This window comes from Oryctolagus cuniculus, chromosome 3, assembly GCF_051225735.1.
Source record: "Oryctolagus cuniculus isolate XC-2025 breed Fujian yellow rabbit chromosome 3, ASM5122573v1, whole genome shotgun sequence".
Lineage (NCBI taxonomy): Eukaryota > Metazoa > Chordata > Mammalia > Lagomorpha > Leporidae > Oryctolagus > Oryctolagus cuniculus.
In genome coordinates this window covers 117,628,655-117,653,881 of record NC_142869.1, presented here as the reverse complement: position 1 = coordinate 117,653,881, position 25,227 = coordinate 117,628,655, and the positions used below count along the sequence as shown (strand labels likewise).

Genomic DNA, 25,227 nt, shown 5'->3' with positions numbered 1-25,227 from the left:
GCTGGGGCTGGCGGGGGCAAACAGTGTCTTCAGACAGGCTTTAATCTTCTCAATTTCTTTTAGTTCCCTATCCGTTTCCTTTCCTCGAATAGAGCCACAACGTGAGCCCCCAAGTCTAGAACTAAGTCTCATGCTTAGCCTTCTCCCTCCCCTTCGAACTTATCACCCCTCAACAAATATGTTAGAAAAATCTTCGGAACTCCCACACTTGAGGTGACTAAAGCACATCTTTATTTTGCAATTGAACATGAAGAGTCACAGCTAGAGATGTTTTCACGTTTGTACCTGAAAAACTATTTTTCAATCAAAATGAAACATGGTCAACAAAACACGTGTAATAATACCATTTCACAGAACACAAATTCTTCTTCAGACTAAAACAGTTTTAATGAAGACCAGCATTTTTATCCCATTTGTTGTTAGAATGTGTAAATATCTGAAACCCCAATTAATGGCAGGATTCTCATTTTTCATTGAAATGAAGACATACACAAGGCCTTTCAAGCACACAGGAAGCCGTGGTGACAAATGCATAGGGATGACTTCAAATTATCCAGTGTTGACCAAATTCAAACTTACACATTTTAAATAAATCCTTAGCTTCCCTGTCTCTTAATTATGAGAACAAACCATACAGAAAAGGAGCTTTTCATGAAATGGGGGAAAGTGAGCCTAAAAAATGAAAGGGCTAGTGAATTCCATTTGCCATGAAGTTTAGTAGAACCAACCAATAAATGGTGACAGAAATGTAAAATCATATTGTAAGTAGGAAATAAACTAGATTTTAACTAAGTGACTTTCCCCCTTTGTATTTACATATAGCACCTATTACAAAAAAAATCCCAAATTAAAACACCCTCTACATAGAAATAATTATTTGAAAACTGCTTAAAAATATCGTTGATGAGTATAAACTATTAGTCCTAAAAGCCTACACTGTAGAAAATAAAGACTAGCTTTTCTTATTTGAAAAGATTTCAACATAGATTCGAACTGCAATCAAAGTCCCGATGCTGGGGAACATGGGCTGGACAGTTTTCACTGTGCAAGCAGATACATTCTACTGGCAGAAAATGAAAACAGCTTAATGTAAACTGTTTCAGCTTCTAAAATCCTGCCCTCGACATATATATAAAAAGCATGGGGTCTTCTGCCCCTTACTTTCTTGTGGTGCAGTATCTGCTCAACCCCTGGGTACTACACTGAAAACAAATAGCTTTCCAAGTATTCATGTAATGTACAAAAGCTGCAAAGCAGAAATGATTATGGTAAACCAAACTTTGCTGGAGTGAGCTGAGACAACGGAGCCCAGCAACACAGCCAACTGGGTAGCCTTTATGGTATTATATAAATTACAGAAAAGTGGCAAAGCTAAGATCATAGAAAGTCAGCTCTTAAATACCAAATGAGCTATCAAGAGATCATCATAAAGCATTCAAACCTGGGTCCAATCTAACGCTCTCTAATACTAATTCACTCTGCCCTCTCCCCCCATATTTACAAAACTGCTAGGATAAATTTCACTTTTTATTGTATAAATTAGGTCAGTAGTAAGCATGAAATAAAGTGCTACTATTTGAAATTCAAGAAATCAATCTTAGCATTGAAATCTGACCTACTCTACAGAATACAAGAATGAACAAATCTTGCCAACTCACTGAAGGATGGGAAAAGATGGGTGTGCCAGAGAATCCCAGAATTGGGCTGGAATTTTCTTGCCCAGGAAGGCGAGTAACTGGAATACTACATTTTGGAGTACAAACGTTAAAAAAAAGCTTCTTTAAATAAAAGCTAAAATGGGCTGAATTGTGATTGCAGTGGACACGGGGAAACCACAGATCACCAACTGCGGGCCTAAGGCTAACTCCCATGGCTTCCTGGTAATGATTTAGCAACATGGCACTTAATTTGAGGTTATCACAAATACAGTTTGCTAAATTTTGCCAACTCCCAGGGTTGACGGCACCTGACGCTAATCCTTTAACATCTGCAGCAAAAGTAAAGGAAGTATCACCTTAAAGTTCTCAGGATGTTTACTTTACAGTCTGGTTAGTGATCTGTAACAAGCCGGGGATTTGAAGCAGGAACCAAAATAATGGAAGTCTCCACTGACTCCAGCTGGAGTGATAAATAATAAATGCAACTTTTGAACGAAGCTGTCGAAAGTTGTTTTAAAATAAAGGGTTTTGTTCAGGTGAATTACTGAACCCTAGAGCACACGGAGCTCCGCTGCTCCAGGCCACAGTGGGGCTCACGGCCTTGCGTGTCCACAGCACTGCCGATAAAAAGGCAAAACCACTTGCTGGGTTGGGGGCCTCGGCACCAAGTAACTGCAGCGAATCGGAGGCACCGTTTTCTGGCTTCTCACAGCAATGGCCTCACTTGGGGCTGCCACTGTGCCACAGCCTGGGACCTCTCCTCCACTGGAAACACACCAACACCCTTCCACCCGCAGACAGCTAGACGTCAGTTATTTTACACCGAGAAACAGTGTGTGCAAAGCTTTTGCAGCTTCTAGTAGAGCCCAACCAAAGCACAGTGACAAAGAACGCGCACTGTATTTGAAATACGCTTCGGTGAGACTGCTCTTGCTTATAATGGAAAAGGATTTTTCTCCTAAAATTACATTTGGTGTAACGAAGCACAACGACCTTCCCTTTCTCCTCTCAATCCTTTCCGGACTTTACAAAGCATCCTTAGACTCGAGTCATCGTTTGAAAGATACATTCATTTTCTTTACAGCACGAAAGACATACAAATAGCATTTTATCCCTTTTAAACAATGAAATTAGAGTTACCAGTTTCAACCTTCTGTCCATAGAAAAATATTTTCTCTATCATTCACACAACTATATGTAGGAAAATTCTACAGTGTTTAACTGAAAGTTTTAATGAACTTAACAAGGCTTTCGGCTTTCAAACACTTTCATTCTTGCAGTGGAAATTTTAATAGGTTTCAGGAAGTTAAGTGTTTGAATTATCCCCTAAAACGGTAGTCCTTAGTTTTCAACTTATCATACCTTTTACTTTGGAAATAAAGAAAAACTTGGTTTACTTATTTCTGCACCAAATTCTGTCTAGCCCATGCTGCTGACGGCACGTCCGCAGCTATGACTTCCAGCCTACCATTTAGCCTGGATCACTAAAATAAAAATAATCACGGAACAACATTTCCGAAACCAACAGTACACTGCAGTAGAGATATATACAAGTTAACAGCAGCAAATTTATATATGGAAACAGAAACAACTTTTTGGTGTCTATCGTTTTAAACACAAATTCACCAAGACTGTGAGAATAAAATGTCTAATTGTGGCAGAAAGAGGCATAAGTTTTTTGTTTTTGATAACATTGAAAGGCTTTTTAGTAACTGCTGCTAAGAAAACATTAAGTCTATAGATAATAAAAAATTGTGTTAGTAACAGTTGCAGACATGGTAAAGAAAAGTTGAACCAAACACATATAATTCAGGAATTAATTTCCTGGGCTTTTGATAAAATTGCTGAAGTTATCTAATAGCAATTGGCATTCAAAAGTGTTTTAGGATTATGTAAATTACTTTGTATGTATATATAATTCTCTAGGAATTTTATAAAACAGTTGCTACAACGTGAATTGTGATCACATCAAGACACCAATAAGTCTTTGCCAATAGATCAACCATTCTCATATTTGGTAAAATTAATCCAGTTGGTTTTAAATAACACAGCTATTTCACTTATTGTAAGCACCACAGAAAAATGGTTCTAGAAATTGTGGTAGGATAGCTGAAACGAATGTGGGTGGTAAGCAACACCAAGACAAAAGTATTTATTCTCTTGATACGGTAGCTTACATAAAAGCAGGCAGTGGCATCATTTATCTATGTCTTATCATATTACTGAGAAGTTTATCTCAACAAATATTCACCATAAAGTATTTACTACAAATGACTTCAATGCAAATTCACCTGTACTACAAAATAATTACTAAAAAACAAAAGAGCCTGTAAACACTCCTCACATTATTGTGGTATAAATATTTTTTGTGAATTCAAAACCACTTTGGCAACCTTACCATTAGAATATTTTAAATATTCAAAATGCAGATATTAAATAGCACTGTTACAAATTCATGTTTCCTTCTCCTCTCCTGCTAAGATCATGAAACAAGTAATGCTTTACTTCTATTACATGTTCATATTATGAGCAGAAACGACCTCATGTTAAGTTGGACACACATTCTAAGTCTACGCTTTAAGTGCTTTTAAAAGCTAGTCTTCTAACGAGTTGAGAATGTTTTCATTGCTGCGTGTGTGTTGGCCTCAACACTTTACAAAAGCCTATGTCTTGTCAGGGAAGCATGACTGACACACTGAATCAGGGTCCTAATTGGGGACACTTTTGAAGTCTACTTATTTCTAACTTATGTGATATCCTCTAAGGTCATGGTTATGAAGTGAGAACATTGCCAGAGTACGTTTCTCAAGCTGAAAGAGACTAAAATTCACAATTTGATATTAACTAGGCTATAATTTACTGAGGGTCTAGTATAATACAAAGAACACCGCACTGAGAATGAGGAAACTTAGACTGTAGAAGACCAGACTGTTAAATCAGTTACCGTTGCGGGACCTCTGGGTCTGGCCTGCAGCAGTCAGGGGAGTGGATATTGCATAAAATCTTTCAAGTTCCTTTTAGCTCCAAAGTTGCAGTACTTGTGGTGGAGACAGGAGACTGGAGACTTTTGCACAGATATCTGATTAGACTTGATCAGATCCTGTAATTAAAATAATCCTTTTTCTCTGTGGCCATATGCCTTTGTGAAAACACACATAAATAAATGCACTGAAGTACTTATATATATATATTAATTTATGTATCAGTTGACACCTTCAAGCAACTTTCTTAATGGCTTTATACACCATTTTATTTGAAGTCAGTTTTCATATAATAATAATAAATGTCCTCTTTACTCTTAATCAAAATCAACCCTCCCCCCGACCCCTGTCCTAGCGAATCAGACAAAAGTTATTTTGCACAGTTTACTCTGCTTCAATTTGAATGGAATCAGTGGTTTAACAAATACAACCAATTCTTCTTGTGAATGTAAAGTCTAATCCAGTGTCCCTTGTTCTATCCGCACAGTGCTGACAGAAATCAAATGTTCAGTCGGAATGAACAGCAAAAAACCCACCTAAATCAGGGGGAAGGTTCCCCAAACATTTCTTAGAATTGGCAAAAGCTCCTTGATTACCCAGTACTGATTTCCACTTCTCAGAATGAAAGTTGGCACTGACTTCCTGCGTGAGTTGGGGTTACCAGGGCTGAGGCGGGAGGGGTGCTGGAAGAGCAGCGAGCAGCCCAGACCCAGAAAGCCTGGCACTTTATTACACAACAGTATACTGGCAAAGGTGGAGTCTAGAAGCACGTTGTGTATGAAAGCTAGGATTATTTCTAGAAACCAATTTAAACTGAGAAACAGGTGAGAAACCTCCTAGTTGTAACAGATGCAGTCTTATGGAAGCATAGCATGTTTGTTTTAAGAAGCTGTGAAGGATAATTTATTTTAAATTTAAGATCCTAATATACTTCTAAAAAAGGATTTTTTTCTGTACATAAAAATACTGAGAGAGAAGTGGCTCTGAGATGAAAAATCCACTCATGAGATATTTAAATTGTCTAAACTTCTACTACACGGTCATTTAAAGACAGGCATTAATGATTCCCTGCCAGCAGTTTGAGTTACCCTTAGCAGGGTAAACACAGCCCTAAATGGAAAAGCAGGCCACTCATGCCATCCACCTGCTGCCTCCTACACCACTGCCATCTTTCTACCTCTGGCTGTCGCGTTCTGTCACTCAGGTACAGATACTGAATTTAGATGAAACACTGCCAAAACAGTTACTTAATATGTAGGCCCTCAACATAATTTTACTTGTTCACTTTTCAACTTGCCAGTTTACAGCAGCCTAAATTACATTTATCTGTTGGTAGACAATGGTATGTTCAAATAAGACTATAGTTAATTTACTGTACTGTATTGATTGTGAAATGAAGAAATGGGTAATAGAATTTTATGTTTACTTCTTTAAAAATGACAAAATAATAGCTTATCTGGTATTGGTATCTTGGCTATTTATGTTTAGGAGCTTAATTTCCTGAAATATTTTATTATGGATTTTAAATATGTGAAGTGACATAATTTAAATTACACTGAAGATCTATTAGTGTACTTTTTTTTTTTTTGCCTCATACTAAAAAGCATTCCAAAATATCTACCATTTCATTCTAAACTTTGTCAGGACTATATAGAAATATTCAGAAACCACTAGAAAAATGAATCTATTTTAAACACAATTCACGTAAAATGATTGTGTAAGTAATGTTTGACTGGGTGATCAAACTGGGCAATGCAAAAGTTCTCTCTGGAGACTTAAAAAGAAAAAACCTGAGGAGGAAAATATCCACATCCTTAACAGGAACCAGAGCCTTGTTCAGCAGATCCTTGATCATGCTGGACAATCAGAGTCTCTTTATCAACATGCTCATAACTTAGTAAGTTATCTATCTATCTATCTCTCTCTCTATATAAAAAAAACTGGAGTAATTTAATCATACACAACAATGACAAGAAAACCTTAATTTTAGTTATTGAAGGATGAACATGATAAAGTATTCAGTCATATTTCATTTCTCAGTTACTGAATCCCAAGCAATAGGCCAATGTGAAGAATGGTGACTGTAACAGACATGAGTGCTGCAGAGTAATAGTTTGGCTGTGGATAGGAATGAATCACAATTAAGTAGTCATTCTCTAACTTTAGCTCAGAGTACCAAAAGTTTAACTGTCATATGCAAGTTAGATGTCATTTCCAAACTTGGGACTAAAATAAATATGAAATTCAAATAAAGCATCTTTTTAAGTTGAGCTGCTAAACTGTAATCCCTGTCCCTCAGTAAAGGAATGTGCCGATTTTGAACAATTCCATAGCAGCAGAGCGCACACTCAGTAGCACAATTATCTTTGCTTCTTATGGCAAAATACAAGTACTGAATAAGAAGTAGAATTTCCTTTCCCTTCTTTGACTGCATAACTCTCAATACAAGAAGCTGTTTTTAAAAATGTGAACTCACTCAAAATGCATAAAAATGTCAGAATGTACAATATACACACATACCTCCTAGTAGGGTCAAATGAGTGCCTTTTCATTAGACATACAAAGACGTCTCAAGGCACTTAAGGGGTTAAGACACATGCATGCATTCCTTTACATCAAGTATGTGAAATCACATGATTTGGAATAAGCCAACCTTATGGTAAATATAGGTTACATTACTAAATCCAAGAAAACCTGTAGATTGGTATTTATACTTTCTGTAAGATGCTGGTAAATGGACAATGTGCAGCATTTCCTGGGAACAGCAAACTCCACCTTTCTTCTGAACAGCAGGTCTCTACAGGGCCGCGCGGGGAAAGACGTGCTGCATCCATAGGCAGTGTACTGGCTAATATTGAGGATGATATTGCTAATATTTGAAAAAGAAAATCTGGTAAGCAGTACAGTCCATGAACTGCTGGAAAAGACCAGAGCTGACTCCTGACGCTTACTTCTTTTTGCTTTCAAGATTCAGGTGTATGACAGAGATGATGAGAATTCTCAGCCTTGTCTGTGGCAATTCTACCAGAAAGGGACTGCATGGCACCACCACAGCATTTCATACGTTACCCTGAACATACTCAGTTATTCACTATTTGTTCGGAGCAAAGCATGAAATAGTCTTCAAACACATGAGTTACAGATTCTGAAAGAGTGACATTTTTTAGACATAAAGTGCAACAGTGCTGAAGTTTTCAGTTTTCTGAGTTCTCCATCTGTCTTTGTTGGATGCCATCTCCTGTGGGCAGTACCACGGCACAGTGACTACACTGCAGAGCAGTTTTCCAGTACACATCCCAGGCCTTTCGCTTCCTCATTTATGTGATGATGTCGTTAAGGGTTTAACAAAGCCTTCTTCATAAACCTTCAAAATGGCTTCACACACAAATCTGTATTGACTCTGAAAAATACAATATAAAAAACAGAATTGATCAGAAAAACCAGAATAGCAAAAAAAAAAAAAAAAAAAAAAAAGGACACACTTGTCACTCGGCTTACTTATAAAAGAAATACAATGTCCAATTGCACAGACACAACCTTTTCCTCTAACAGACTGGCAAACAGTTAAAAAGGGACAACACATTTTGTGGGCAAAACACATCCATCCACTGCTGGTAGAGATGTTAAAGATAGGCAATCCCTTTGAAGAAGGGTTTGGCAGCACCTAACAAAATCACATAGATTTACCTTTGGCCCCAGCAGTCCCACTTGTAGGAATCTATCTAAAAGGTAAACTGCAAAAAGAAACCAAAACATACATTCGCAAATGAGGCTATTCATTGCCTGGCTATTTGTAACAACAATACAGGTAGACACAATCCAAGTGCCATCAATTAGGGGCTGGGTGAGTAGTCAGTCTGTGATATATCATAATAACACAATACTGCTAGTCGGGGAAAAAGACAAAAAGAACAAGTCTACAAACTACTATAGACTGATTCCAGGATATTTTGTTAGGTTAAAAAAAAGCAAGGTAGATAAAAGTATACATAATTTATTATCTCTTTAAAAGAAATATAAATATCTAATCTAGTAAATGTGTTAAAAAAGTTAAATAAGTTATTAAAATTTTGTGCTTCAAATGACACAACCAAGGAGTGAGAGGACAGAAAGGGAAGAAAATACTTGCAAATCATAAATCTGGTAAGAGGTTCTATCAAAAAAAATAAAGAAGTTTTACAACTCAATTCTGAAATGACAACCCAATTTAAAAACAGGCAAAAGACTTGGACAGAAGTCCAAAGGAGATACACAAATAAATGGTCAGCTATCACATGGAAAGATGCTAGATACCATTAGTTATTAGAGGAATGCAAATCAATTTCATAGTAAGATATCTCTTCATATCCAGTAGGATGTCTAAAATAATACACACACACACACACACACACACACACACGTGATTTTTCTTTTGACCCTTGGAGCATAATTATGTATCAGTGGGGAATTTAGTAAATGACTAAATAAATGGCTTAACTTCTAGGATTTGTTGTTGTTTCAATTTAAGTTCTTATGTAAAAAGAAAGGCAACTCCACAGAGCTGTTTCACCCAAAGCAGGTTTGTCAGGATTCTCCAGTTCAGGGACCCTATCATTCTCAGCATTCCACTTGCCTAAGTAATACAACCAAGTTTCTCTTCACCTGTTTAAGCACTCAAGATCTAACATGCTGGGCAAATGTGCGTGCTAGAAAAACTTTCTTTGTGAAAGGTCAGATAACTAAATATTTTAGAAATTACAGGCCACATGCTATCTGTTGCAACTTCTTAATTCTACTATTACGGTGTGAAAGCAGCCATAGGCGATACATAAACAAATAAGCATGGCTGTATTCCAATATAATTTTATTTACAAAAACAGTGGAAGGACAGATTTGGCTGGTGGGCAGAAGTCTGCTGACCCCTATGCTAATAGCTCCTGGTGAGGAATTAAAAAGATAAAAATATATTAAGAATATAAGTTGATGACAAAGGTTATCATGTTAAGGACACACATATGGACATGCAGTACAGAACTTACAGGTGTTTGGATCATCATGGCTCGTTGATCTCTCATTGTTCTTACAATGTCTAATGGATAAACTGGCTGATTGCATTCAATGAGACACATGGCTGTTTCCATAGTAATAAGAACCCCTGTTCTTCCAATTCCAGCACTAAAAAAAGACAAATATGGGCAAGGTCTTACTGATACTATTCTGTTAAACTTCTTGCAACACTCATGCAGGAAAAGAACAATTTCATTTTAATATTTTATATTACAAAAGTAGCAAGTCAACTTTTGAACAAGGTATATAGACATATTGGGGTAACCCCCTTAAATGCAAAATAACAGAACTATAATAAATCAATAACAAATGCATAAAAAAGTATCTTTTTTTTTTTTTTTTTTTTGGACAGGCAGAGTTAGACAGTGAGAGAGAGAGAGACAGAGAGAAACGTCTTCCTTCTGTTGGTTCACCCCCAAATGGCCGCCATGGCGGGCGCGCTGTGCTGATCCAAAGCCAGGAGCCAGTTGCCCCCTCCTGGTCTTCCACGTGGGTGCAGGGCCCAAGCACTTGGGCCATCCTCCACTGCCTTCCCGAGCCACAGTAGAGAGCTAGACTGGAAGAGGAGCAACCGGGACTAGAACTCGGTGCCTATATGGGATGCCAGTGCTGCGGGCGGAGGATTAACCAAGTGAGCCACAGCGCCGGCCCCAATAAAGTATCTTATACTATCAAATAAATTAGCTTTTAAAATAAAATTTAATTCGAATTAAACTTTAGCATTGAGATAGTCCTGAAGAACTCTTAGTATAATCTGTGAATATAAACAGAGAAGCTACTGGGGACTTAAGATATGAAATGACCCAGTATGTTTCACCATTCTTGCCATTTTGTTATCTCAAATCTTTGGCCTACAATGTGTTTTGATGATTTCAATGTCTTTTCTTAACATGCTGGAAGTTTTAAGGATGAAAATCTTAATATATTCTCAGTAAGCCACTTGACACAGGTGGTCCTAACCAGGAGGGAATTTCTCCTTAGTTTTGAGTTGGTCAGTGGCAGCGAAGACTGCAGTCATTGTATCTGCCCTTTGAAGGTGGAAGGGTACATGGGTCTGAAAGGAAGGAATGGTATCTGCCATTATTCACCTGTAGATATTTGAGTGGCATAGTTCATAAGGACATCTGGTAGTGGGATAGGCAGGTAGGTAGTTTAGGTCAGTTGAACTGGAACTTGTCAATCAAAATGCCCCCTTTCCTGGGATGCATCTGCTTTATCTGAGGCCTAAAGGAAGGGGGAATACTATGAAAATATGGATATTGAGTTCCATGTGGAACTTGTGGAGGTGCCATGTAATTCCCAGGTGGCTTTATGCCTGGAGAGGGACTATCCCTTACTTCATAAAAGAGGCCAAAAACTGGGAAGGTCTGTCTGTCCATATCTCTCTCTTTCTCTCCCTGCTGGGTAGTGGTATTTCTGTGTGGAGCAATGCCTGCTCATGAGTGTATGTGTCAACTTGCTTACCTTTTAAATAAAACCTGTAATCACTTTTTGCACCTTTTATGCATCTGCACTTAGAATGCACTTAGGGACCAGTGCTGTGGCATGGTAGGTTAAGCCTCCACCTGTGGCTCCGGCATACCATATGGGCACCGGTTCGAGTCTCGGCTGCTCTACTTCTGATTCAGTTCTTTGCTATGGCCTGGGAAGGCAGTCGAGGATGGCCCAAGTGCTTGGGCCCCTGCACCCATTTGGGAGACCTGGAAGCAGCTCTGGGCTGCTGGCTTCGGATCAGCCCAGTTCTGACTGTTGGAGCCAATTGGGGAGTGAACCAAAAGATGGCTCTTGACTTTGGATCGGCCCCTCTGGCCATTGCAACCATTTGAGGAGTAAACCAGAGGATGGAAGACCTCTCTCTCTGTTTCTCCCTCTCTCTATAATTCTGCTTCTCAAATAAATAAATCTTAAAAAAAAAAAAAAAAAAAAAAAGAGGCCGGCACCGCGGCTCACTAGGCTAATCCTCCGCCTAGCGGCGCTGGCACACCGGGTTCTAGTCCCGGTCGGGGCGCCGGATTCTGTCCCGGTTGCCCCTCTTCCAGGCCAGCTCTCTGCTGTGGCCAGGGAGTGCAGTGGAGGATGGCCCAGGTGCTTGGGCCCTGCACCCCATGGGAGACCAGGAAAAGCACCTGGCTCCTGCCATCGGATCAGCGCGGTGCGCCGGCCGCAGCGCGCCGGCTGCGCCGGCCATTGGAGGATGAACCAACGGCAAAGGAAGACCTTTCTCTCTGTCTCTCTCTCTCAATGTCCACTCTGCCTGTCAAAAAAAAAAAAAAAAGATTTTCCAGGTACAAGACAAGAACCTGTAGTGAAATGAATATACCCTCCTTCTCCCATCAGAAGGACCATCCCAAGAAAGGGATGAGTGAGTACTCAGTGAACATCCTGACAGGCTTCAGGTAAGCACATTGCTGGGAGGGAGGGAATGTAAACCCCAGACTTCTTCTTCTTCTTCTTCTTTTTTTTTTTTTTTGACAGGCAGAGTGGACAGTGAGAGAGAGAGAGACAGAGAGAAAGGTCTTGCTTTGCCGTTGGTTCACCCTCCAATGGCCACCGCGGCCGGCGCACCGCACTGATCCGATGGCAGGAGCCAGGTACTTCTCCTGGTCTCCCATGGGGTGCAGGGCCCAAGCACTTGGGCCATCCTCCACTGCACTCCCTGGCCACAGCAGAGAGCTGGCCTGGAAGAGGGGCAACCGGGACAGAATCCGGTGCCCCGACCGGGACTAGAACCCGGTGTGCCGGCGCCGCAAGGCAGAGGATTAGCCTAGTAAGCCACGGCGCCAGCCTAAACCCCAGACTTCTATTAATGCCTACGTTGGGGGCCAGTGCTGTGGCCTAGCAGGTGGAGCCACCACCTGCAGTGCTGGCATGCCATGTGGGTGCTGGTTCGAGTCCTGGTTGCTCCACTTCCAATACAATCCAGCTCTCTGGTGTGGCCTTGGGAAAGCAGTGGAAGATGGCCCAAGTGCTTGGGCCTCTGCACCCACATGGGAGACCAGGAGGAGGCTCCTGGCACCTGGCTTTGGATTGGTGCAGCTCCAGCTGTTGTGGCCATGTGGGGAGTGAACCAGCAGATGGAAGACCCCCCCCCCCTTCTCTCTCTCTGCCTTTCAAATAAATAAATAAATAAATAAATCTTAAAAAAAATTGCCTATGTTATGGTCTGAAAATTCCCCCCTCCATTCATAGGCTGAATCTTTCTTTTTTTTTCAATTTGAAAGGCAGAGTAACAGAGAGGCAGAGGCAGAGGCAGAGAGGTCTTCCATCTACTGGTTCACCCCTCAAGAAGTTGCAACAGCCGGAGCTGTGCTGATCCAAGCCAGGAACTTCATCTGGGTCTCCCTTGTGGGTACAGGGCCCAAGCACTTGGACCACAGGCCACAGCAGAGAGCTGGATCAGAAGTGGAACAGCCAGGACACAAACTAGTGCCCATAGGGGATGCCGGCACGTAGATGGTGGCTTTACCCACTATGCCACAGTGCTGACCCATATGTTGAATCTTTATCATCATGTGACAGTATTAACAGATGGGGCATTTATGAAATGATCACATCACCAGGACAGTCCTCTTAGATGAGATTAGGGTCATAATAAAAAGGTACAAGGGTTCACCATTTCTGCCATATAGGGATGCACCATCTGTCTTCTCTGGAAGATGTTAACAACAAGGTACTATCTTAGAAGCGGACAGCCCCACTACCTGACACTGAACGTATAGTGTTTCGATCTTGGACTTCCCAACCCCCACAAATGCCAGCAATACATTTCTGTTTTTTAAAATTACCTAGTCTCAGGCCTTTCATTATAGCAGCACAAATGGACTGAAAATGCCTGCTATATAGTATCTTATCAAATATCAATTGTAAGACACATTCCAATTTCAGAGATATTTACATATAAAAAGGATAAACTAAGAATTGGTACAGAAGGAATTATTTTTATCTGCTATGATAAAGTTTCTGCTAATCATATATTAGAATACACTTGTGTCTTCAACGTTTAGAGCATAACTGTAGGTTCTCACTCATCATTATAATGACAAGTACAACATAAGGACGAAATTAAATACATATTTTCTTTTAAGACTGGCATATTGAAAGTTATTCATTCATAAAAGACAAGAACAGAATACCTGCAATGGACAACAACAGGTTCTTCCTTGCCAGCCCTACTATTTCGGACATGACAAACAAAATCCAGAAAGTCACTTGAATCATCAGGAACTCCATGGTCAGGCCAGGCTATGTACTGGATTTGAGTGAGTTGACGACTCTCATTTTTCTAAGTGAAGATGAAAAATTTATGTACCTTGATTTAGGAATTATCTTTAAAGTAGAAATATTCGTATTATTTTAATTTTAGAAGGAAAGAAAACCAACTGCTCTCCACCAGACAAAAAAGTAATGTATAAACTCAGTAAAACTCAAAATATCAGTGGAAAAGAAAGAAAACATTTTATAACAATGGTTGTATCCACTTAAGACTTGGCTGCTTGCATCACTTCTGTTTTTAACAATTCAATTTTGGTATTTGTGAAGTATTTTTAAAAAATATTTATTTATTTAGGGGTCAGTGCTGTGGTGTAGCAGGTAAAGCCGCTGCCTGCAGTGCTGGCATTCCCATATGGGCACCAGTTTGTGTCCTGGCTGCTCCACTTCCGATCCAGCTCTCTGCTATGGCCTGGGAAAGCAGTAAAAGATGGCCCACGTCCTTGGGCCCCTGCACCCATATGGGAGACGTGGAAAAAGCTCCTGGCTCCTGATTTCGGTCGGCCCACCTCTGGCAGTTGTGGCCACTTGAGGAGTGAACCAGTGGATGGAAGACCTCTCTCTCTCTGCCTCTGCCTCTCTGTAACTGCTTTTCAAATAAATAAATAAATAAATCTTTAAAAAGAGAAAGACAGAGTTACACAGAGAAGGGAGTGGGAGGAGAGACAGCAAGAGAGATCTTCCATCTGTTGGTTCACTTCCCAAGTGGCCCCAACAGCTGGAACTAGGCTGATCTGTAGCCAGGAGCCAGGAACTTCCTCCAGGTCTCCCACGTTGGTGCAGGGGCCCAAGCACTTGGATGATCTTCTGCTGCTTTCCCAGGCACATTAGCAGAGAGCTGGGTCGTAAGTGGAGCAGCCAGAACTCTAACCAGTGCCCATATGGGATGCTGGGACTGTAAATCACGGCTTTACCCGCTACGCCGCAGTACTGGCCCCTTGTTTTTAAGATGATAATCAAGCAAACAAATTAAGAACCAGAGAAATGTTTAAGGAAAACCAAGAACTGTTAGGTAAGCAAAAATGTTAAAGTGAAGACATTTTTTGTGAACAAAGTTGGGTTGATCCTGCTAAAACACAGATGAAATTATGGAAATTAGAAAAATCAAATCTCAAAGTAAATGTAGGCTAAAAACAAGATAATAAAAATACAAATTCCATTCAAGGATGAATTATTTTTGGGGAGCTAATGATTGAGAGAAGAGAGTAAGAGCACTGCATTTAGACAAATCTGGATTCCAATCTTGACTCTCTAACTGGGAACTGGGGTCTCAATCCAAGTCTCCCATTTAAGAGCAGGAACACAACCACGTGAGCTATCACTGCTGACTCCCAGGATGCTGGAATCAGGAGCTGGAGCCGAGTATCAAATATGAACCCAGGTGTTCTAATACAGGACGTGTACACAGCCACATTCTTGGCTGCTAGGCCAAACGCCTTCCCTTCCTTTAATCATACTGCTGGCATGACATTTCCAAAGGATTAACCATTGACAGGATGAGAATGGGCTTTCTCAGGTCCTGTTGTTCTTCCTCTAGCAGCTACTTCCTTCTTTTTTTTGCCCCTTCAGAACCTGAAGTGACCGGTAAGGGAACATCTAGCTGCAGACAGTAAAAGTAGGGTGCACTGGGGTTGGAGCTATAGTGCAGCAGGTTAAGTCACCTCTTAGAATGCCTGTAACCCATATGAGACTGCAGGTTTGAGTCATGGGTGCTCTGCTTTTGATGCAGCTTCCTGGAGTATGCCTGGGAAGAAAGCAGATGACGGTCCTAGTACTTGGGGCCCCTGCCATCCATGTAGGGGAGACCTGGATGGAGTTCCTGTGTCCTGGCTTCAGCCTGGCCCAGTCCTGGCTGTTGTGGGCATTTAGGGAATGAACCAGCAGATGGAAGATCTGTCTCTCCCTGTCATTCTGAAAAATAAATTTTATTTTACTTTTATTTTCACTCTGAAAAGTAAATATGTCTTTTTCTAAAAAAAAAAAAAAAAAAAAATTAGGGTGTACCAGCTCTAGTACCCTTGAGAAGATGGGCAGCATGACACCCTCTTTTATTAATCAGTTTCTATTCCTGTCAGGATTTAGAAGACAAAATGAGTGACCCAAGTAGACTAAGAATAGCTAGCTAATTAAAAAGCTACAATCTGGGGGCTGGCATTGTGGTAGAGTGGGTTTAGCTGCTGCCTGCAACACCAGCATCCCATATTGGAGTGCTGGTTCCAGTCTCAGCTGTTCTCTTCCAGTCCAGCTCCCTGCTAAGAGCCTTGGGAAAGCTGCAGAAGATGGCCCAAGTACCTGGGTCCCTGTCATACACGTGGAAGACCTGGATGGAGTTCCTGGCTCCTGGCTTCAGCCTGCTCTAGCCCTGACAGATAAGGTCATTTGGGGAGTGAATCAGCAGATGGAAGATCTCTTTTTGTCTCTGTCACTCTGCCTTTCAAATAAATAAAATAAATCTTAAAAAAAAAAAAAAAAAGCCACAATCTGTGAGAAGGTGCTGTCCATTTCCTTTTCCTCCTTAATACTGAGGGGACTGTGGAGCTGGATCTCCTCTACTCCTAACAAAGGGACAGCTTTCTGCTGTTTTTTCTGCATCTCCACAGAAATATCCAAATATTTTACTGTAGTACTCAAGGTAAAAATTTTTACTGACATTATTCAGTGTAAAACATTTTTATAACAAAACATACCTCTGGCCTACCTATTATGAATAGCAAAGTAGTAACAGTATAAGTACTATTTACTAAACTTATTTTTAACTGACAATTCATATTTAGCTATAGAGATGAGAAATGTATTACAGAATAAAAGAATATTCTTTATAAAATATCAAACTTTTCCATTGAAGCAATAGAGTTCAGTAATTTTCTTATTATTTCTTATTAACCAATATTCAGATTAAAAGTACTTTCAGGTTTCAAAGTCTTTACCTTGATCACAACAGTTTTAATGACTGGATAGCCTGTCTTCTTACCTCTTGGTTAAGTAGGGTCATCTTCCTGAAGACATAGGCAGTGTTCCCTTCTTCTGAGTGGCAGGTGACTTGGTAGCATCCATAGGATGAACTTCCTGTGGGTTCTGGCCAATATTGGTGACATTTAACCTGACATCAGTAGAATTAAATAAATAAAATTATATACATACATGAATTTAAGTTCTCCATTTTTATAATATTCTCACTTTTAAGAATGCTCAGTTTTACATAAAAGGTGCAAGAGTAATTTGATGAATTCATATACACGTCATGTAGATCTGCCAACTATTGAAATTTTTGTCATTTTCTTCTTTTATGGTAATAAATCTCATTAATTTTTTTTTAAAAAAGATTATTTTAAAAGCAGAGTGACAGAGAGAAAGAGAAAGAGAGCAAGAGCGAGCGAGCGAGCGAGAATCTTAAATCTGTTGGTTCATTCCTCAAATGGTCGCAATAGCCATGGGTAGGCCAAAGTGAAGCCAGGAGCTAGGAGCTCCCATCTCCCACGTGGATGACAGAGATACAAGTTCCTGGGCTATAATCTGCTGCCTCTCTAAGCACATTAGCAGGAATAATGATTGCAAAAAGAGGAGCCGTGACTTGAACCTGCGCTCTGATATGGGACCTGGGTGTCACAACCTACCTCTAGTTATGTTTCTTTTTTTTTTTTTAAGCTTTATTTATTTATTTGAAAAGCAGAGTTACAGAGAGAAAGAGGGATAGAAAGAGAGAAAAAGAGAGAGAGAGAAAGAGATCCTCCATCTGCTGGTTCACTCCCCAAATGGCCACAATGGCTAGGACTAGGCAAGGCCGAAGCCAGGATCCAGGAGCTTCTTCTGGGTCTCCCACATGGGTGCAGGGGCCCAGGGACTTGGGCCATCTTCTGCTGCTTTCCCAGGTGCATCAGCAGGAAGCTGGATCAGAAGTGGAGCAGCCAGACTGGAACCGGCGCCCACATGGGATGCCAGCATTGTAGGCAGTGACTAAATCTATCAGCCAGCCCTGCTAATTATGCTTTGAGGCTACAAATATTCTGATTAAAATTTAAGATTTTTTAACAGCTTTAATGACACATCAATCATGTACTATATAGCTCACCCACTTAAAGTACACTGTTGTTTTTGTTTTGTTCAAGAGCTGGGCAACTATCACCACAATCACATTCAAAACATTTTTATTACACCCAAAAGAACCCTATACCCACCAGCAGTCACTGTGTGTCTTAACCCATTCCATTCCTTTTCCTTCCCCTTAGTCCTAAACAACCACTAATCTATTTTTTCAAAAAGATTTATTTACTTATTTGATAGGCAGAGCTACAGACAGAGAAAGGGAGGTAGAGAGAGAGAGAGAGAGAGATCTTCCAACCATTAGTTCACACCCCAAATGGCTGAAATAGTCAGAATTGGGCTAATCCAAAGGCAGGAGCTAGGAGCTTCTTCCAGGTCTCCCACATAGCAGCAATGGCTCAAGCACTTGGGCCATCTTCCACTGCTTTCCCAGGACATTAGCAGAGAGCTGGATAGGAAGAAGAGCAGCTGGGACTCAGCCGGTGCCCATATGGACGCCGGCACTGCAGGTGCAGGCTTTAACCTACTACATCACAGCACTGGCCCCAACTGATCTATTTTCTATGCCTACAGACCTGCCTATTCTGGACATTTCATATAAATACAATCATGTACTACATGGCCTTTTTGTTCAAGTTCTTTCACTTGGCATGTTTTCTGGGCTTACTTATGTTGAAGATGTATCAATATTTCACTCATTTTTATTGCCAAGTAATAATAAGTAAGAATATCTAAAATTTTTCTCGGTAGACTTCAGTTCTTTCCCCTTTTTAACCATGAAAATAATGCTGCAGTGAAATGGTTGTGTACAAACTGTTGTGTGGGCATAGGTTTTCAATTCTTTTGAGTATATCTAGGAATGAAACTGCTGAGTTATGGCATGTTTAAGTAGGCTTCAAGGAACTGCTAGACTGTTTTCAAAAATGGCCACACTATTTACAAATTCAGCAAAGGACAGTACTGTTTTTTCCAAATCATCAACACTTGTTATTATCAGTCCTTTCCATTTTAGCCATCCTACTGGACATGCAGTGATATCTCTTTGTGGTTTTAATTTGCATTTTCCTGCTGACTAATGATGTCAAGCATCTTTTCCTGTGCTGTGGGTTATTTGCATATCTTTGGAGAACTATCTAACTTAGATCTTTTGTCCATTTTTTTTTTTTTTTTGACAGGCAGAGTTAGACAATGAGAGAGAGAGACAGAGACAGAGAGAAAGGTCTTCCTTCCGTTCATTCATCCCCCAAATGGCCGTCAAGGCTGGCGTGCTGCGCTGATCCAAAGCCAGGAGCCAGGTGCTTCCTCCTGTTCTCCCATGCGGGTGCAGGGCCCAAGCACTTGGGCCATCCTCCACTGTTCTCCCGGGCCACAGCAGAGAGCTGGACTGGAAGAGGAGCAACCGGGACAGAATCCAGCGCCCCAACCAGGACTAGAACCCGGGGTGCTGGTGCCACAGGCGGAGGATTAACCAAGTGAGCTGCGGCACTGGCCTTGTCCATTTTTAAGTTGACTTGTTAAGTTGTAAGAGTTCTTCATATATAGTCTAGATAAACCAGAGTACTGCAAAAGTTCATGGAAAATAGAATTAAAAATAAGTTTATATTTCTTTTTTTAAGTTTATCTTTTTTTTTTTTTTTAATTTGAAAGGCAGAGCAACAGGGAGACTGATTTTGCACTTGCTAGTTCACTCTCTAAATGACTACAACGGCAGGGGTGAGGGACAGATCAGGCTGAAACCAGGAGTCTGGAGCTCAATCTGGGGCTCCATGTGGGTGGCACGGACTCCAGCATTTGACCCATCATCTGCTGCATCCCAGAGTGTGCATTAGCAGGAAGCTGGATGGGAAGCAAAGGTGAGACAAGATCCCAGGCACTCTGGTATGGAATGAGGGTGTCCCAGAAGGCAGCTTGACAGACTGTGCCACAAAACCTGTCCCTGTATACTTTTAATTAATCCTTTTAAATAACAGCAATAATAGCTAACATTTACATCACATTCATTATGGGTTAGTCAAAGTTTTATGCACTTAATCATGATGACTGAAATCATGAAACCAGAAGCAAAGTAGCTTAGAAATTATAAGAGTAAGTCAACATGAATATTTCAACTGCATATTTAATGTAATTTGAACAGAGCTCAATGTGTAAAATTCAACTACAACTTACTCTGCCACGTTCTACTTGTGTGGTCAACATAACAACCATGGAGGAGCCTTGTTCCCAGGTCATCTGCCAAAAATCTGTACAAGTGTGTGGTAAAGGCCCTTGGCAAGCAATGTACTGATTGATAATGCTTGAAGAAGGAATTTCCATCTAAAAAGAAGACATAAAAATAAAATATTTCGCATTATTGCTTTATACTGTGATCAGGAATATAAAAACCATCCACTAATTGATAAATGGAATACACCTAACTCTCAATAAACTGCAATTAGTAAAACAATCTTTATCAGTGGTTTCAGTTAAACTATTTTCATTTATTTGAAAGGCAGAGAGACAGAGAGAGATATATCTTCCACTCTCTGGTTCACAACTCAAATGCCCACAATAGCCATGGCTGGGTCGGCTGACGCTGGGAGCCCTGAAATTTCCCAAATGGGTGGCAGGGACCCAAGTTCTTGAGCCCTCATTGCCTCCTAGGGTTTGCATCAGCAGGAAGGTGGAATCAGAAGTACAGCTGAGACTCAAACCCAGGCACTCTAATATGGGGTGTGGGCATCTTAACTGCTGCATCAAATGCTCACATCAATTCTCATTTAATCTGTAGAAGAATTTCTTGGTGATATCCAACAGTTAAGTATATTTATCTTTCAATTAGTGGAAAATGCAATTTAAATACAAAATATTCTAAAACACTTATTACGTTTTCAAGAGCAGCTTTATAGAGAATCTTGTTTCACAGGCAGAGACTTGTTATAAGAAATAATTATCTTTAAATAGCTCATTAGTAAAATTCTGCTACTTGTTTTAGCTTGGATTTCACATACAAAATAATTTTAAAGGGTAACAGAAAAGTATTTAAAATTCAGTATTTGCTGATTCAGTGGTCAAAGAAATTTCTCAAAATATCTCAAATAATGAAAACTGACTGTATTTACAAGTAAACTGATATACTTGACTTATACTTAGGTTGTTGTTTATTTTTTAAAAAGATTTATTTATTTATTTATTTAGAGGCAGAGTTACAGAGGGAGGTTCTTCCATCCTCTGGTTCACTCCCCAAATAGTTGCAACTGGCCAGAGATGGGCCGATCCAAAGCCAGGAGCCAGGAGCCAGGAGCTGCTTCTGGGTCTCTCAGGACGGTGGCCCTATAGGATGCCAGCACTGCAGACTGCAGCTTTACCCATTACCCCACAGCACCAGCCCCAGGTTCATCTTACTTTTAAAAAAATTATCTACTTGAGAGGAAGAGCAAGAGGATGAGAGAAAGATAGAGAGGAGAGAGAGATCTTCCATCTGCTGGTTCACTCCCTAAATGGCCACAACGGCCTGGGTTGGGCCAGGTCAAAGTCAGGAGTCAGGAGCATCTTCTGTATCTCCTACATGAGCACAGGAGCCCAGGCACTTTGGCCATCCTCTGTTGCCTTCCCAGGTGCATCAGCAGGGAGCTGAATCAGAAGTGGAGCAGCTGGGCCTTGAACTGGCACCTACATGTTATGCCGGTGTCACAGGCAGAGGCTTTACCCACTATACCACAACGCTGGCCTGTGATATATTCTAAACCGTTGATCTAATCCATTCATTGGATTGTCTGTTTTATGTCCAGTGATTTAAAAGGCCACCTCTACCATAAATAAAACTCTACTTATTTACTTCTTCAGTCTTTTTCTGGACTGGACTATTCTATTCCAGTGTGCTTCCTATATATTAAAGAATCAGCATCAAACTATTTTCATTAGTATCATTTTGATAAATTTTTTCAGTATTTGGAACTTTAACAGTTTATCAAAGGTAGGTTTTTAACAAAAGGCATAATAAAAGAAACTTACATTTATATAGTTTGCATTGATGTAGTCTTCACTACCTTTTAAAATAACCCGTGTAGCATCATCTGAAAAAAATTTAAAAGAACAATGTTTTAATAAAGTTATGTTAAAAAGGTTAAACTCAACAAACGATAACAGATACTTACAAGGCGAAATATCTCTGTATCTATTTTTGGAAATGTTCTGAGGTAATTTGGCACAACACATTGTCATTCCAGGTTTTTTCCGATATAGTTGCTAAAAAAAGAAAACAAACTATCAGCAATTTGCTTTGTTTTTCAGACTTGTTTTGACACTAACAGGAAACAGGTTTTTTCCTTTGAATACCTCATCTACACAAGATGTACCTGAGGCTAAGACAGTATTTTTTTTTTTTTTAACAGGCAGAGTGGACAGTGAGAGAGACAGAGAGAAAGGTCTTCCTTTGCCGTTGGCTCACCCTCCAATGGCCGCCGCAGCTGGTGCACTGCGGCCGGCGCACCGTGCTGATCCAAAGGCAGGAGCCAGGTGCTTCTCCTGGTCTCCCATGGGGTGCAGGGCCCAAGCACTTGGGCCATCCTCCACTGCATTCCCGGGCCATAGCAGAGAGCTGGCCTGGAAGGGGGGCAACCGGGACAGAATCTGGCGCCCCGACCGGGACTAGAACCCGGTGTGCCGGCGCTGCTAGGCAGAGGATTAGCCTATTGAGCCACGGCGCTGACCAGCTAAGACAGTACTAAAACAGACTTGCAAAGATGAATTCCATAGTTTCTGATATGAATTACGTATCATATTTTGAAAAATGATAAAACAAAGTGAAAACAATTTCGCTTCCTGTAGAAGTATCCAAAGTTGTGAACAGCAAGTCTGCAGGAAGTAATTTGGCTTTCATGTAGCTTGGAGGTGTTCACAGAATAAGAACAAAGAACTTTTTAAAGGAAAATCAGATGTGGCCGGTGCTGCAGCACAGGGGGTTAAACTGCTGCCTGGGGCATCAGCGTCCCATAGGGGTGCTTGTTCAAGTCCCAGCTGTTTCACTTCCTATCCATCTCCCTACTAATATGCCTGGGAAAGCAGCAGAAGATGGCCTAAGTACTTGAGCCCCTGAATCCGTGTGAAAGATCTGGAAGAAGACCTACTGTGCCATTTGGGGATTGAACCAGCAGACAGAAGGTCTCTCTTTCCCTTTCTTTCTGTAACTCTTCCAAATACATAAATAAGTCTTTAAAAAAGGAAACCAGACACATGCCCTAAATACTTTATAATGAAAATACTTCTATATAATATATATTTCAGAGCAACAAACATTAATGACGGCCATTAAAAAGCATCTAGTTTCACTAAATTAAACAAATTAAGTATACACAATCTAAATAAAGCACTTCAAATTCACTGTATACTTTTTGGTCAAAATACAGATTAGAAGTATTCTAGAAATATCTTATTCTTCCAATATAGTGATTTATCTGACAATTTTGTTTTTTCCAGTTTTGGAAACTACACTAGCCAAAATCAGAGAAAGATTACAGACAACAAGGTATAAATCAAGACTCTGAAGTTTAAAATAGCCTATCCTTGTTTGTTCCCTTTAATAAAAACAACTATTTAAATAGAAAAAAATTTAGTTTGATGACATACATTTAAAGTTTCTTAATCTCCTTTTTAAACATTTATTGATATAATCATAGTATTTTGGGAGCAATTTTAAAAACTGCATTTTAGAGCTCTTTATTTCAAACTTCTCAGTATATCATGGAAGTTTATACATCATAATGGACAGATTAGGCAGTTAAGAAACCATGAAGCTAACCGGAGAAAACAAAGGTAGATCCCATCTCTACACAGTATTACTTACATCAAACTGTGTGAGGACTGTTCCAGTGATAAGCCCCTCAGCCAGCTGAAGCATTGACTCCCGTAGGGAATGGTCATCCTGATGGACACTATCCAGTGGGGCTTTCTCAGGAATGTACTGGAAGTCTGGTTCATTTTCCAGCTTTTCTTCCACTACATCATATACAGCTAAAATAAAACACAAACATGGAAATCTTAATGGAATTCACAATAGGAATTTGCCAGACACATTCATTAATTCTGCCTCAGAATGAAAAATTCATTTATAACTGCACCAGCTCATAGTCTGGGTGTACCATGTAGGGAGAGAGAGACTGGCTGTGGAGCTGAAGGACTCTGCTGTACCTTTGGGGAAAAGAAAGTCCTTGACCACATGGCTGGAACTGTCTATAATCTGTAGAGACATTAAGAAAAAGAGGAGTTGCTGAAAGTCAGCTCTGAGTAAAACTGCCCTTAATTTGCTTGATCTGGAGCAAGAGCACTAACAGAGCTTATAAACTGAATGACTAAATATGGTAAATTAGAAATAAATTGAATAATGCTATATAAAACATGCTCTGGCGTCTTTCCTCGACATGTTACAAACTAATCTGGGAGGCCAGATTTCAAATGAGAATTCTATGCCAGAATTCATAGTGTAAGGAAAGTCAGACCCTAGATCCTTAGCCCATCTTTTATTTTGGTTGATTGATTAGGAAAAAAAAAAAAAAAGGAGTCTGGAACTCCATCTGGGGAGGGGTCCAAGTACTTTGGGGCAACATCGGTTGCCTTCCCAGGCTCATAAGCAGAGAGCTGGATCAGAAGCAGGTCACCTGGGACTTGAACTGGCACTCAGATATGGGCTGCCAACATCATAAGTGGTGGCCTAACCCACTACGCCATGAAGTCGGTCCCCAATTGTACTTCTTTTCAGCTCCCTTCTTTAACACAAGAATTTATAAACATATATGCATGCATCCTAGGCCAAATGTGAGCTCAATGTTTATTCCTCTTTGTGAACTGTTGCCTCTTAGCTACCCTTCTGGCCTAGGGAATGCATAATAACCTGATCCATCCTTGGGAATAGGGACCTGTGGAAAATGCCCACAAAGGACTAGGAGGTGGGCTCAGGGCTATGTGGATAGAAAACTGCGGGTTATCTAAGAGGTCTGGCTCCTCCTCAGCTATGTATGTATTTTAGAGAAAAATAAATTTCTGAAATGAAGGACCAAAGACAAAAAAGTATAACATTTTGTTAATGTTTTGTAAAGAAAAAGAAAATAGCAGATATTGATTATAACACAACTTCAGGAAGATTTTTGTAAGAGGTAGGCCCTAGATGAGTTCCTCTCCTAATTTTAAGCACAAACAAGGAAATCTGGAATTGCAAAAAGGTCAGGCCTTTGCTGTCATATGCACTTCTGCACGTTCCA

At 40.3% G+C, this 25,227-nt stretch overlaps 1 protein-coding gene across 6 annotated transcripts in view; it reads right to left on the bottom strand.

Moving 5' to 3' along the window:
• Window positions 1-208: 208 nt before the first annotated feature.
• PTPN4 (protein tyrosine phosphatase non-receptor type 4) overlaps window positions 209-25,227 on the bottom strand; it is a 190,873-nt gene continuing 165,854 nt past the window's right edge. For all 6 annotated transcript variants that reach the window (XM_051848751.3, XM_017342790.4, XM_051848752.3 and 3 more), the window contains 8 exons: window positions 23,817-23,983; window positions 22,129-22,219; window positions 21,986-22,047; window positions 20,162-20,308; window positions 16,926-17,054; window positions 13,819-13,967; window positions 9,658-9,793; window positions 209-8,039 (listed from right to left, as the gene is read on the bottom strand). In XM_051848751.3, coding sequence (XP_051704711.3) covers window positions 7,953-8,039; window positions 9,658-9,793; window positions 13,819-13,967; window positions 16,926-17,054; window positions 20,162-20,308; window positions 21,986-22,047; window positions 22,129-22,219; window positions 23,817-23,983 — 968 coding nt within the window. In that variant the 3' untranslated portion in view covers window positions 209-7,952. The remainder of the gene's footprint in view (window positions 8,040-9,657; window positions 9,794-13,818; window positions 13,968-16,925; window positions 17,055-20,161; window positions 20,309-21,985; window positions 22,048-22,128; window positions 22,220-23,816; window positions 23,984-25,227) is intronic.